At 51.8% G+C, this 12204-nt stretch overlaps 2 protein-coding genes across 3 annotated transcripts; one reads left to right on the plus strand and one right to left on the minus strand.

The window, feature by feature from the left end:
• Positions 1–1194: 1194 nt before the first annotated feature.
• Positions 1195–5623, minus strand: mboat7 (membrane bound O-acyltransferase domain containing 7). The gene is made up of 9 exons (XM_066713057.1): positions 5541–5623; positions 4931–5009; positions 4652–4781; positions 4308–4434; positions 3366–3522; positions 3081–3282; positions 2795–2947; positions 2430–2609; positions 1195–1973 (listed from the first exon to the last, which is right to left on the minus strand). The coding sequence occupies exons 2-9, from the start codon at positions 5004–5006 to the stop codon at positions 1577–1579; spliced, it is 1422 nt and encodes a 473-aa protein (XP_066569154.1). The 5' UTR covers positions 5007–5009; positions 5541–5623; the 3' UTR covers positions 1195–1576.
• Positions 5624–6670: 1047 nt separating this feature from the next.
• On the plus strand, positions 6671–9018 carry rps9 (ribosomal protein S9). 2 transcript variants are annotated; one of them, XM_066713070.1, is made up of 5 exons: positions 6671–6793; positions 7510–7622; positions 7892–8014; positions 8148–8334; positions 8778–9018. In XM_066713070.1, exons 2-5 carry the CDS (start codon positions 7526–7528, stop codon positions 8953–8955), a joined length of 585 nt encoding a protein of 194 aa, XP_066569167.1. In that variant the 5' UTR covers positions 6671–6793; positions 7510–7525; the 3' UTR covers positions 8956–9018. The 2 variants fall into 2 exon arrangements, with proteins under 2 accessions (XP_066569167.1, XP_066569174.1); XM_066713077.1 differs by lacking the exon at positions 6671–6793 and adding an exon at positions 7043–7169.
• The last annotated feature ends 3186 nt before the right edge of the window (positions 9019–12204 follow it).

A 12204-nucleotide genomic window follows, 5' to 3' on the forward strand; every position in this document is an offset into this window, starting at 1 on the left:
GTACTGTCACACTGTACTGTCACACTGTGCTGTACTGTATCACCCCCCAGTAAAGACAGAGAAGTCTGCCGTATGAAAACTGCACACTGTATTACAATGACTGTACAGTATCAAAGGTCAGAGGGAGGAGAGGGTGGGTGTGGCCCAGTGTTTGACAGGGGCGGGGTCAGGGGAGCAGCAATGGGCAGTGGGTGGGTCTCTGGACTCATAACTGGAAGGTTGTGGGTTCAAATCCCGGGTGGGGCAGTGCTGTTGTACCCTTGAGCAAGATACTTCACTTAGATTGCTCCAGTAAAATACCCAGCTGTTCAAATGTAAGTTGCCCTGGATCAGAGCATCTGCTAAATGACAAATAATGTAATGTAAAGGCATGAGGCTGAAACAGCTCTCAAGGGTTCATTGAACTAACAGCTCAACTGCAGAGTTACTGCTTTCTGCTGTCCTTATTGAAGGAGGCAGTGCTTGCTGCCATGGGCAGGGGTAGAGGAGAGTCCAGGACAGACAATAGGAGGAGTGCAGTATTCACTCACAGCGCAGTAACATCGGACTACATCTCCCAGTGCTCTGGGAGGTGTAGTCTTCTTATTGTGTGTCTTAAAACCCGGTTCCTTTAACGCTGGCTTAAGCTGTGCAATGCCTGGCCTCCCATGAACCCCCATCACCAATTCGTGTGTCACAGCAGGCTTTGACTTGTATTTTAAAAATACAGACACAGATACACTAATATATGTACTAATATTAATCAGAAAGACAATACAAATACAGAAGACCCTGCCCCCACTTTAGAACTACAACTCCCAGAAGCCTTTGACAATACCCCTGTCATTGATCCCTAGGACAGATCCCACTAGTGCATTTCAACCCAACAGAACTCTTGATTAAGGGATGCTGGGATATCCATCTCCTCTGCCACACATGGACACAGACACGGACAGGGACACGGACACGGACACTCACACGCACGCACGCACACACACATTCACTCTCACTCACAGACACATACACTCTCACACTCACACTCTCTCCGCAGTGGACTACAACTCCCAGCAGCCTTTGACACTAACTGCTTTGGCCAGCAATGCTGGGAGCTGTCCAGGATGCTGATCTCTCCTGTGAAATGTGTTGCTATAAACAGTCACCTTACACACAGTCAGAGATATTACCACAAATTACACAAAAAGAGTCACATAAATATTAAAATAAAATGAATGGCACCACTTGCATTTTATTCCTTCTCTCCTCTCTCTCTCCCTCCCTCAGTCCCGTCTTTGCAGCACACTACAGCTCCCAGAAGCCTTTGCTAGTAACAGCCATTAACAGCCATAACAAGGCCTGCTGGGTAGTGTAGTTTAAGAAAAGTAAGCTGGGAAAAAATAAAAACACAAAACACACTACAACTCCCAGCAGCTCAGGTCCTGTGACTGCAGTTTCTCTCAGTCGACAGATACAAAATAATATCCTTATATGGGTCCCGTGACCAGTACAAACATATTCCATTTCAGTGTTTCACCCCCGTTGTCTCCCTCCCTCTCGTCTCTCCTCCCCCCCTGCACCCTCCCGATTATTACTCTTCTCTTCACTCTGCTTTCCCCTCCATCTTCTCTCTCTTCCCCACCTCCCTCTCCCGCCCCCCTGCCCTGCCCTGCCTCTCGCCGACAGGCCCCAGCGCAACGCCCAGCGCGACGGCGCAGACAGCCAGCAGGTGGACACAGTACCCGACGGAGCCCCAGTAGTGCAGCGTGTCCCTCCAGCCCAGCAGCACGAAGCCCATGCACATGTAGTCGTAGCAGCGCATCTTCAGGAACCAGTGCACCCAGTCGAACAGGCCCTGTCCCCCTGGGCCCAGCCTCGCCCTCACCCCACGCTCCACAGACGACTCCGCCCACAGGCACAACGGCACGGTGAGGAAGGACAGGTAGTAGCCAGCGTGGATCCCGTGCCAGAACGCACTGACCAGCATCGTCCAGCCAGCGCTGAGCGAGAGAGGGAAGGAGAGAAAGAGACGCTAGATCATTCAACTGACTGGACACTACAACACATTAACACTGACTGACTGGACACTACAGCACATTAACACTGACTGACTGACTGGACACTACAGCACATTAACACTGACTGACTGGACACTACAGCACATTAACACTGACTGACTGACTGGACACTACAGCACATTAACACTGACTGACTGAACACTACAGCACATTAACACTGACATTAACACTGACTGACTGATTGGACACTACAGCACATTAACACTGACTGACTGACTGGACACTACAGCACATTAACACTGACTGACTGACTGGACACTACAGCACATTAACACTGACTGACTGAACACTACAGCACATTAACACTGACTGACTGACTGGACACTACAGCACATTAACACTGACTGACTGGACACTACAGACACTAGAGTTAGTTACCGCAGCACGTATGACCTGAAGGGTGCGCTGTTGTAGATGTAGCTGTGCAGCCACCACTGCACACTCATGTTCCAGTAGCGCATGCCGTGTCTGACCCGTGTGCAGAACTCTGTGTTGTACCAGTCGATGTTCCGGACCGTCTCAAAGTCACACTGAGAGTCTGGGTCTCCCTGGACAGCACTGAGAGGGAGGGGGAGGGGCTTATGAGACAGTCATAGATACAGAGAGACACACAGACACAGAAAGACACAGTGAGACACAGTGACACACTGTGACACACTGAAACAGAGACACAAACAGAGAGACACACTGGGACAGAGAGACAGAGACACACACAGACACAGAGACAACCTCCAATGACTGACCTGTACTGGACAGTGGGCCCCCCCCCAGGCTTGGCCTTGGTGCCCCGGGGGTACCCCCCCAGGCCTGCGCTCACACAGCTCCCCTCAGCCAGCTGCCACGCGGCGAAGAAACGCATCCGGAACACAAAGAACACGGCCGACATGTAGAACAGACTGAGAGAGGGACCGTGAATACAAACACTGACTGAGTAACGGACTTATTCAATTCAATAAGCTTTATTGATATCTCCCTCCTGACAGTTCTCTGCACCCCCACCTGTCAGCACAGGTTAAGGGGCCCACGTACCGGAACAGGAAGTGGCTGTCTGGGAAGGCGGGGCTGCGCACAAAGGCAAGGGGGAATAGGGCATCGGCCCCCAGGAACAGGGCCCCGAACACGGGGACGAGCCGAAGCCTGGACGCCAGTGCCGTGGCCCCTGGCAGCCAGCCTGTCCAGGGCTCTCTCTGACACACCCAGTCCTGGTAGGTCTGGAACCGGAAGAAGGGACCTGAGAGAGGGAAGAGAGGATTAATTCAGAAAGTCTGTGACTGGACACAGACTGTGACTGGGAGAGAGGAATTTCTGCCTCACCTGTCATGATTCCAATGTAGCAGTAGCTGTAGGAGATGATGTCATAGAGGGAGGGCTCTCGGGTGAGCCCACCAATCACAGGGGACTTGGAGAGTGATGTCATTTCCCCCTTCTTGGCCAGGTGGAAATCACGAACATCATGAGCCAGACTGATCATCTGAAAGAGAGATGGAGGTGGACCGACACCGTGATTACACATGCGATCAGAGATGCAGACAGGGGTTCTGTCTAATTGCAGACTCTCTGGGCTGCCTGGGCGCCTGCGGGTTTAAGGGGCCCCCCCTCTGAGTCTCCCTACATTACATTATAATATTTGTCATTTAGCAGATGCTCTTATCCAGGGCGATTTACATTTGTACCCATTTATATAGCTGGGCATTATTAATGGAGCAATCTAAGTGAAGTACCTTGCTCAAGTGTACAACAGCACTGCCCCAACCGGGATTTGAACCCAGAGCCTAGTTATGAGCCCAGAGCCCTAATCACTACTCCACAGTGCTCCCTACAGCCTGCAGAGTGCAAAATAACGGACAGTGGGATCAGAGGAGCCCAATCATACTTCCTAACCCTCCCCAAGCGCAGCGGCGGCCATTGGAGCATAACTGGAGACTACAAAAAGGGGCGGGGAGAACATACAAAAAATTGTCGATTCCTAATTCAAAAATGTCACCCTCGTTCACCACAGCTAAACCCGATCTGCAAGCACCCCCCTACCCACGACTCCCTCTCAACAACACGCAATCACACCCCCAGCCTCAATAATTCGGTATCAGACCACCTTACCTATGCACATTTCTACAGGAGACCCTGACAGAGGGACACACGGAGATACACACAGAGACACAGAGGTACACCGAGATACACAGACGCAGAGAAATACACATACAGAGAGACACACTGAGACTTGGAGACATATGGAGACACAAACAGAGACAGTCTCACCTTCAGAGTGAGGAGGAGCTGGATGGCATTGGCGAAGGGGGGGGGGGGTGGCAGGCCGGCCAGGTGGGCGAGACGGAAGAACAGTAGGTACAGAAACGTCCATCCCAGACAGAGAGAGGGAGCCCTCCTACAGAGAGAGGGAGAGAGAGGGGAGAAGGGGAAGGTTTGGAGGGGAGAAAGGGAGAGGGGGATAACTAGACTAACTAACTGCTTCACCAACACAGATAGAGAGAGAGAGGAGTGTGTCATTAGTCTGTCACTCAGTCAGAGCATCATTAGTGTGTCAATCAGTCACTCAGTGTGTCAGTCAGAGCATCATTAGTGTGTCAGTCTCAGTGCTGTACCTCCAGTGCGCAGTGATGATGGCCCAGGTGCCCAGCACAGTGACAGCAGAGTGGATGCTGTGGAGGCCACAGGTCCCCAGTGTGACACACAGTCCGAGGAGTAGCGCTGCCCCCTGCTTGACTGGGGGACCTGGTGCACCGAGATTACAGTAAGATTAATACAGCATAATATAGTGTGTGTCAGTGTGCGGTACTGTGTATTAGTGTGCAGTAGTGTGTGTGTGTGTGTCAGTGTGCAGTAGTGTGTGTGTGTCAGTGTGTAGTATCAGAGTCACTCACTGAGGTGTCTGAACAGGAAGCCGATGGGGATGGAGGTGAGGAGGACCCCCACATACACCAGCTCATCTGGAGACATCCCCTGATCAGAAACACACAAAGGCTCCATCAGCACAGTATTACTGTCATTATTCCTATTGTGCATGTGATACAGTACAGTGTGACACAGCACAGTATATAGTGTGATTCAGTAGTGTGACACAGTACAGTAGTGTGATACAGGAGGATGAATGTTTCTGTAGTTTTTGAATGGATGTAATATTGAATGTTATCTTCTTTCCAAAGACACACACACACACACACACACACACACACACACACACAGATTATCACTGTGTGGTAACCAGAGCGGCAAAACCACAGAACTGAGAAGTAGAGAGAGATACAGAGATACAAAGAGGTGTACACACAACGCTCACACACAACAAACATTCACTCATTCACTCACTGACTCATTCAATCACTGACACTGACTCTCTCTCTCTCACACACACACACACACACACACACACACACACACACACAACACACAACAAACAAACATTCTCTCACTCTGTCACTCAAACACACGCACACATTAATTAATTAATTAATTGATTGATTGATTGACTACCTGATTCGCACTGCAGAGCTCCGTGCGCCGCGCCAGCGTCTCTGCGCTGTTTCCTGGTGCCGCTGCATATCTAAACACAGGCTCCACCCACAGCGGTCAATTCTGCCAGGCGAATGGTCACTGTCAGACCTTATTCCCGCCTTCTCCCCTGCGTTTTGCCTTTCGATTGGATATTGGAAGTGCCAGTCCCGAACAGAGCTGTTCGATGAGCTTCTGCGATTGAAAGACTTCCGGTACAGAGTCAATAATCAAAGCTGCCAGGTTTGTGGAGAAATAGAAAGTGAGAGACGCAACACACGGACAACACGGACAACACTCTCCCTGGCAGCACAGCACGGCCGGCCCCACCAGACTGCCGGAGAGAAATGCGGAAGCGCACCGGGCTGGCATTGGCCGAAAACACTACAGTTCCCAGCCTGCACTGCGGCCATGCGCTCTTGCTGAGAGGTTCGGCGCTGAGCATTCGGCATTGTGGGAGATGTAGTGTGACGCCTGACGTGGCTCGGAGAATTGCGCAATAAGGGAGAGTCGGGAAGTTGTTTGCACGATGCAGAGAAACATGCGCGTCTGTATCTAGAGACAGGAATCAGCTCTTATTCAGGATTCAACCAACAGAATTGTGTCGTGCAGAAAAATGTATATTATTATTTATTAGCAGACGCCCTTGTCCATTGTATGACTTACAAAACATAAGATCTGTTGCTGAATATAATACAGTGCAGTTCAAAGCATAATGCAATTTACAAATTCCAATTTACACAAGTGTATAGGAGATATACAGTAAACAATATACAAGTCTTACATCCTGGATTGTAAAAGCTGGAAAGTGCAGACAAGATGTGAAGTCACAGTTAAACGCGGGAGCATAGGGGAAATCAAACAATACCAGTACTAGTAATGCAAAAGCAAGAATATGACAAAACGTTGTGTAAGTGCAATCCTACAGGAGAGTAAAGGACTAAACCAGAGTCTGAACACATGCGTCTTGAGTAAGCGCCGGAAGGAGGTCGCTCCATATCGTACGTCTGATTTATATCTCTCAATAAAGCTGTTTCAGATAGGCTTTAGAGCAGGAACAACACAAACGACCAGCCCAGCTAACCACATCGCTGTGAGCGGGGAGGAGACCATTCTGTTTCCTGTAGGCGTTTCTCGCTCAGACTTCTGGGAAGTGTAGTTCCTGCCCCTCCTATAAAGTGCGCGGACGGCGCATGCTCGCCCTCTTTTCTGCTGCGGGAGCCTGAGACAGTCAGGTAATGGCGGCGCTCCGTTTGCATCACCGTTTCAGATAGAAACGCACACAGGAATCAGACTCCGCCGCTCGGGACTGTTTTAGTGGTGTGTCTGAGCCGCCGGGCTGCGTGTGTGTGTTTGCGTGTTCAGGGTTCGTCTGCGGGGCAGCGCTGGAGACACGTGGTGTGTGCGGGCCTTGTCCTGGCAGACGTGCGGGTAAGAGCGCGGTGCTGGTCGGGCCGGCTCCGCGGCTGTCCGTCCGTCTGCGGCCGGTGATTTAACTGCCTCGTCAGACTCCTCTGGTGTCACGAATTCCTCGTCAATGAGGCCCAGACGGACGGACGCCTTCAGCGGCTAGACTGAGGACGGGGTCCCGCTGTGTGGAGAGTGCAGACGGTATGGGATCGAGCGCCTAGAGGGACTGCCGTGGTTAATCACAAAGCAATGAAACAATCCAGCAATCATCAGTATTCATAGTCATTTATCGCAAGGTTTCATGTGTCAGTAAAGGTCCTCAATGTAAAATAGCCAGCGCTTTGAGAACTACAGGATCTGGTGCTTCACTCACTGGAGGGTGGCGTGGGGGCCCCTGGCCGGGTGGCCGGTAGCGTTGGGGCCCCCAGCCCTCTTGTGTTGTGCTGACATGGCTACCCCAGGGCCCTGTGCCGGGTTATAAGCCTGTTGGTGACTGCCCGCTGGGTTGGGCTGGTCGGTGTTAATCGCGGTCTCTCCTCAGGTGCTGTTGATCAATCATGCCCGTCGCCAGGAGCTGGGTGTGTAGGAAAACGTACGTGACGCCCCGTCGCCCCTTCGAGAAGACCCGCCTCGACCAGGAGCTCAAACTCATTGGTGAGACACTGACCGCACTGCCCCAGTACTATAGCACACCGATACAAGACCGCACTGCCAGCGTCTGGCACAGTACTACAGCACACTGATACAGCACTATCTATAGCACAGTACAGCACACTTCTCCCAGTCTGCCGGCCAGTGATTTAACTGAATTGTCAGACTCCATGATGGTGTCAAGAATTCCTCGTCAATGAGGCCCAGACAGACACACTGGTGTCTCGGTTTCTCTCTCTCCTGCCTGTGTTGACGTTCCCCCTCTTCCTCAGGCGAGTATGGGCTGAGGAACAAGAGGGAGGTGTGGAGGGTGAAGTTCACGCTGGCCAAGATCAGGAAAGCGGCGCGAGAGCTGCTCACGCTGGACGAGAAGGACCCCAAGAGGCTGTTCGAGGGTGAGTCGGCGTGCCGTTGCCTCTCCAGGGTGGGTGGTGGGTAAGTCTGTGCCGTGACGGCTTGAGGACTTGGGTGGGGGGGGTGAAGATGGCAGGGTTCTGGTGGGGTCCTGACCAGCGGTCCCCCTCCTAGGTAACGCCCTGCTGCGCCGGCTGGTGCGTATCGGGGTGCTGGACGAGGGCAAGATGAAGCTGGATTACATCCTGGGGCTTAAGGTCGAGGACTTCTTGGAGAGACGCCTGCAGACGCAGGTCTTCAAACTGGGGCTGGCCAAGAGCATCCACCACGCCAGGGTGCTGATCCGCCAGAGGCACATCCGGTAAGGGCCCGCCCGCCGCTATCTCTGACATGTGCATCCATGCAGACGTGACCCCGACACAAGGGCTCTGACGTGCGTTAGACCCGTCCCTCACTGTGCGCCTCTCCTCCTCTCACCAGTCCTCCCCCCCTCCCCCGTCCCAGGGCGACTCGCTGGGGTTAGAGTTCAAAAGGGTCAATTCGGGCTCATAACCCGTATACCTCTGAGTGGGCGGGCCTCGGCTCAAGCGCAGCCGGTGTGACGCAGTGCTGCCTCCGGAGCTCAACAGCAGGTAACGTGGGCGCTGTGATGTGGGGGGGGCAGAGCTGGCTGAGGCTCTGGAGTCACAGCCCCCCACCTCCGTTCTCCTCTGTCCTCCCCCCCCCCCCCCCCCCCCGTGGTCCTGTACCCTGTTGTGCGTGTTGCCTCTGCCTGCCTAGTCTGACCCACACCTCTGTCCGCAGCGTGCGAAAGCAGGTGGTGAACATCCCCTCCTTCGTGGTGCGCCTCGACTCGCAGAAGCACATCGACTTCTCCCTGCGCTCGCCCTACGGGGGCGGCCGCCCCGGCCGCGTCAAGAGGAAGAATGCAAAGAAGGGCCAGGCTGGTGCCGGCGGCGCGGACGACGAGGAGGAGGACTAAGTTGGGGGGGCCCGTGGGGTCTATGTGTGCAGCCCTCTCTCAATAAAGTGCAGTTTCTCAACCGCCCTGCGTCCTGCTTCCTGTTGGGGGGGGGGGGTGGGGGGCTGTGAGCGCTGACTCCTAATTCATCGGCTTTAATCCGTGTGATTCTTGTTTTTCTTCGCAGATGCCCTTGTCCAGGGCCACGTACACAATGAGCTATATGAAGCAATAGTACAGTGCAGTTCAGGCATAATGCACACCAGTGTAGATGAGATGGTGTCTTACATCCTGGACTGTAAAAGTGCAAATGAGATGTGGAGTCACAGTTAAGGGCTGAGGGAGGGAGCAGAGGGGAAATTAAAAGGAGCACGAGTGTGACCGTGTCGTACAAGTGCAGTCTTACAGCAGCATGCAGGACTGAAGCACGAGTAGAGTCAGAGAAGCAGATAAACAGGAACACAGACTGCAGTGTTGGAGGGTTGTTTTAATTTTCCATCTCCTTAAATTTGTTAATTTCTTGGCAGTAGCTGTTCAGGGTGGCAGGGCTGGTGGTATGGTGTTTTTGGTACAGGGTTGAGGACTTGGGTGGGGGGGGTGAAGATGAGAGACTGGGTGCTGGGTGTGTGATGTTGGTGTGGCTCTAAAGGATGGCCTGTGCAGTCGGGTGTGCCAGAACCCGCCGCTGCTGGCCTGAGGAGGAGACGCTGCCAGACCGAGGTGCTGCGGCTTTGACAGGCAACCGGGATGTAGGGAAATAGATGAGTACCAGACATTGCCACACAACGGAGTAAATTATTAATCAGCATTTTAATTGAGCAGAAATCACATGATAAATAGGGATGTGTGTAAAATAATTGGGATGAAGTCTGACGAGATTCAAACAAGGAATTTAAGATTGGAAGAATCGTTTTTAGTTTTCAGTCAAGATATTACATTTTTTTTTTTTTTTTAAATCTAGCAACTAACTAAAGCCATGAACGGTGACGTTGCAATTTGTGTGTAGGACACACCTGTGGGCTGTGAGTGTTCAGGGCTACGAGGTTCATGGTTTCGCTAGAGCTGGCCTCTCGGGTAGTGGATGAAGGGATCACTGGGATCACTGCTCCAGAACGCCCTTCTTTTGCATGCAGAGACTCGCATCCCCTGACAAAGCGCTGGCGACTACTTGGACTCGGGGTAACGTGTGTGTGAAGTGCTCTGGCTGCACTTGAACCTCACCGGTGTGGTCTGTTGTGGGCAGCGTGTAAATCATTGTGAAGCAGTCACTGAGGAGACGGCCTCTGAATGGTCCTTCTGGCAGCTGCTCCTGATCAACCATTTATTGGTCGACCCGCATCTGTCTGGCTGATGGGAACTCTTGGAGGAGAGGGTGATGGAGCATAGGTGGCCGAGCGCTTTGTCCCCTCGACAGAGTCGGCGTGGTGTGAGGCGCACAGTCCGCTGCGTCAGTGCCGCAGCACCGCCTCCCGGCCCGCAAACTCAGAGCTGAGGAGCGCAGGTGCAGATTGCTCTCATTGCCTCAGGCGGCTGCTCTAGGGCTCCATGTGGTTCACCCATCACTTCAGGTTCACAGTAAGCGTTCAAGACCACGAGTCCTGCTGAAGCCCCTCCCGGACCCTGAGGGCAGAGGAGAGCAGGGAGCTGCTGGGACTCTTGGACATCACAACCGCAATAATAATGAATCTGCATGTGTACATTCACTGAGACTTCTCATCTGTTGTCTAACATTAAAGCGCTGGCACAAAACCATTCACACACTTTTAACACACTGTCACATTAAAGTATTGGTGTCACACTAAGATGAGGTGCTGTGATTCCTCGACAATATGTGAGATTGCAGTAGTAATGCAGGAAGGTCTGCCCTCCGTCTGAGTGGCTTTCCAGTCGGTGAGAAATAATAGTAATAATAATAATACATTTTATTTGGGGAACGCCTTTCTAGATGCTCAAGGACATCTTACACAAAGTTGACATATATATAATCAAGTAATACAATAAACATAGATTACGATAGAGAAATACAAAGGGACTGACAGTTACAAAAGAAACCTCAGCTAAAATGTAGCCATAGGGCTATAGATGGTAGGCTTTCTTAAAGAGATGAGAGTGTCTGCTTGTTTTATGTGTGAGGGGAGTGCGTTCCAGAGCCTGGGGGCCGAGTAGCTGAAGGCCCGGCCACCCATGTTGGTGAGACGGAAGAGGGGGGTGACAAGGAGACTAGCAGAAGAGGAACAGAGGGAGTGGGAAGGGGCAGAGGCTGGGATGAGGTCCGACAGGTAGGTAGGTGCCAGGTTATGAAGGGCTTTGTAAGTAAGGAGGAGCAACTTAAAGACGATACGGTAGTGCACAGGCAGCCAATGTAACTGGATAAGGACTGGTGATATGTTCAGATGATCTAGTCCAGGTGAGTATTCTGGTAGCAGAGTTCTGGACCAATTGTAGTCTATTGGTGAGTTTAATAGGGATACCAGTAAGGAGAGAATTGCAGTAGTCCAATCTGGAAAAGGCATGAATAAGGGTTTCTGTGCTGGCGTGTGACAATGAAGGACGAAGCCAGGAGATGTGGCAGAGGTGGAAAAAAGATGTCCAGGTGATGGCTTTTATATGGAGTTTAAACGAGAGCATGCTGTCCAAGATGACACCAAGCCTTTTGACTTGTGATGACAGCGGAAATGAAAAACCATCAATGTTAATACTAAGGTTGTGCTGTTTAGAAAATAGATTTAGAGCCGATAAGCATGACCTCCGTCTTATTGCTGTTGAGTTTGAGGAGGTTCATGCTCATCCAGCTTCTAATGTCTTGGAGACAGTTAATGAAGGAAGTGGGAGGGAGGGGAATGGTGGGTCTGGTGGAGATGTAAAGCTGCGTATCATCAGCATAGCAGTGAAAATTGACTTTGTGATGACACATAATCTTGCCCAACGGTAGGAGGTAGATTATGAAAAGAAGAGGTCCCAACACTGACCCCTGGGGGACACCCTGTGAAACAGCTGCACACCCTGATCTGTGTTTTTTAATTTGCACAAACTGTTGACGGTCAATGAGGTAAGAAGGAAACCAAGAGAGCGCAACACCCGTGACACCAACACCAGCTAAACGTTCTATGAGGAGTGGATGGGAGATGGTATCAAAGGCTGCACTCAAGTCAAGAAGGATGAGAATGGATAGTACCCCTGAGTCAGCTGCACAGAGAAGGTCACTGGTGATTTTTACTAGGGCTGCTTCAGTGCTGTGGTCAGAACGAAAACCAGACTGGAATGGTTCAT

The sequence above is a fragment of the Amia ocellicauda genome, chromosome 1 (genome assembly GCF_036373705.1).
Source record: "Amia ocellicauda isolate fAmiCal2 chromosome 1, fAmiCal2.hap1, whole genome shotgun sequence".
In the NCBI taxonomy this organism is placed as follows: Eukaryota; Metazoa; Chordata; class Actinopteri; order Amiiformes; family Amiidae; genus Amia; species Amia ocellicauda.

Bases quoted from the DNA above. Each gene is read 5' to 3' on its own strand.
- mboat7 (XM_066713057.1), bottom strand. From the start codon at position 5,006: ATGTCTCCAGATGAGCTGGTGTATGTGGGGGTCCTCCTCACCTCCATC. The intron at 3,283-3,365 runs GTGAGGCAGAAA...TCCCTCTCTCAG, and splicing joins CTACATTGGAATCATGACAG to GTCCCTTCTTCCGGTTCCAG. The intron at 2,610-2,794 runs GTCAGTCATTGG...CCTCCCTCTCAG, and splicing joins GGGCCCACTGTCCAGTACAG to TGCTGTCCAGGGAGACCCAG.
- rps9 (XM_066713070.1), top strand. From the start codon at position 7,526: ATGCCCGTCGCCAGGAGCTGGGTGTGTAGGAAAACGTACGTGACGCCC. The intron at 7,623-7,891 runs GTGAGACACTGA...CCTCTTCCTCAG, and splicing joins CCAGGAGCTCAAACTCATTG to GCGAGTATGGGCTGAGGAAC. The intron at 8,015-8,147 runs GTGAGTCGGCGT...TCCCCCTCCTAG, and splicing joins CCCCAAGAGGCTGTTCGAGG to GTAACGCCCTGCTGCGCCGG.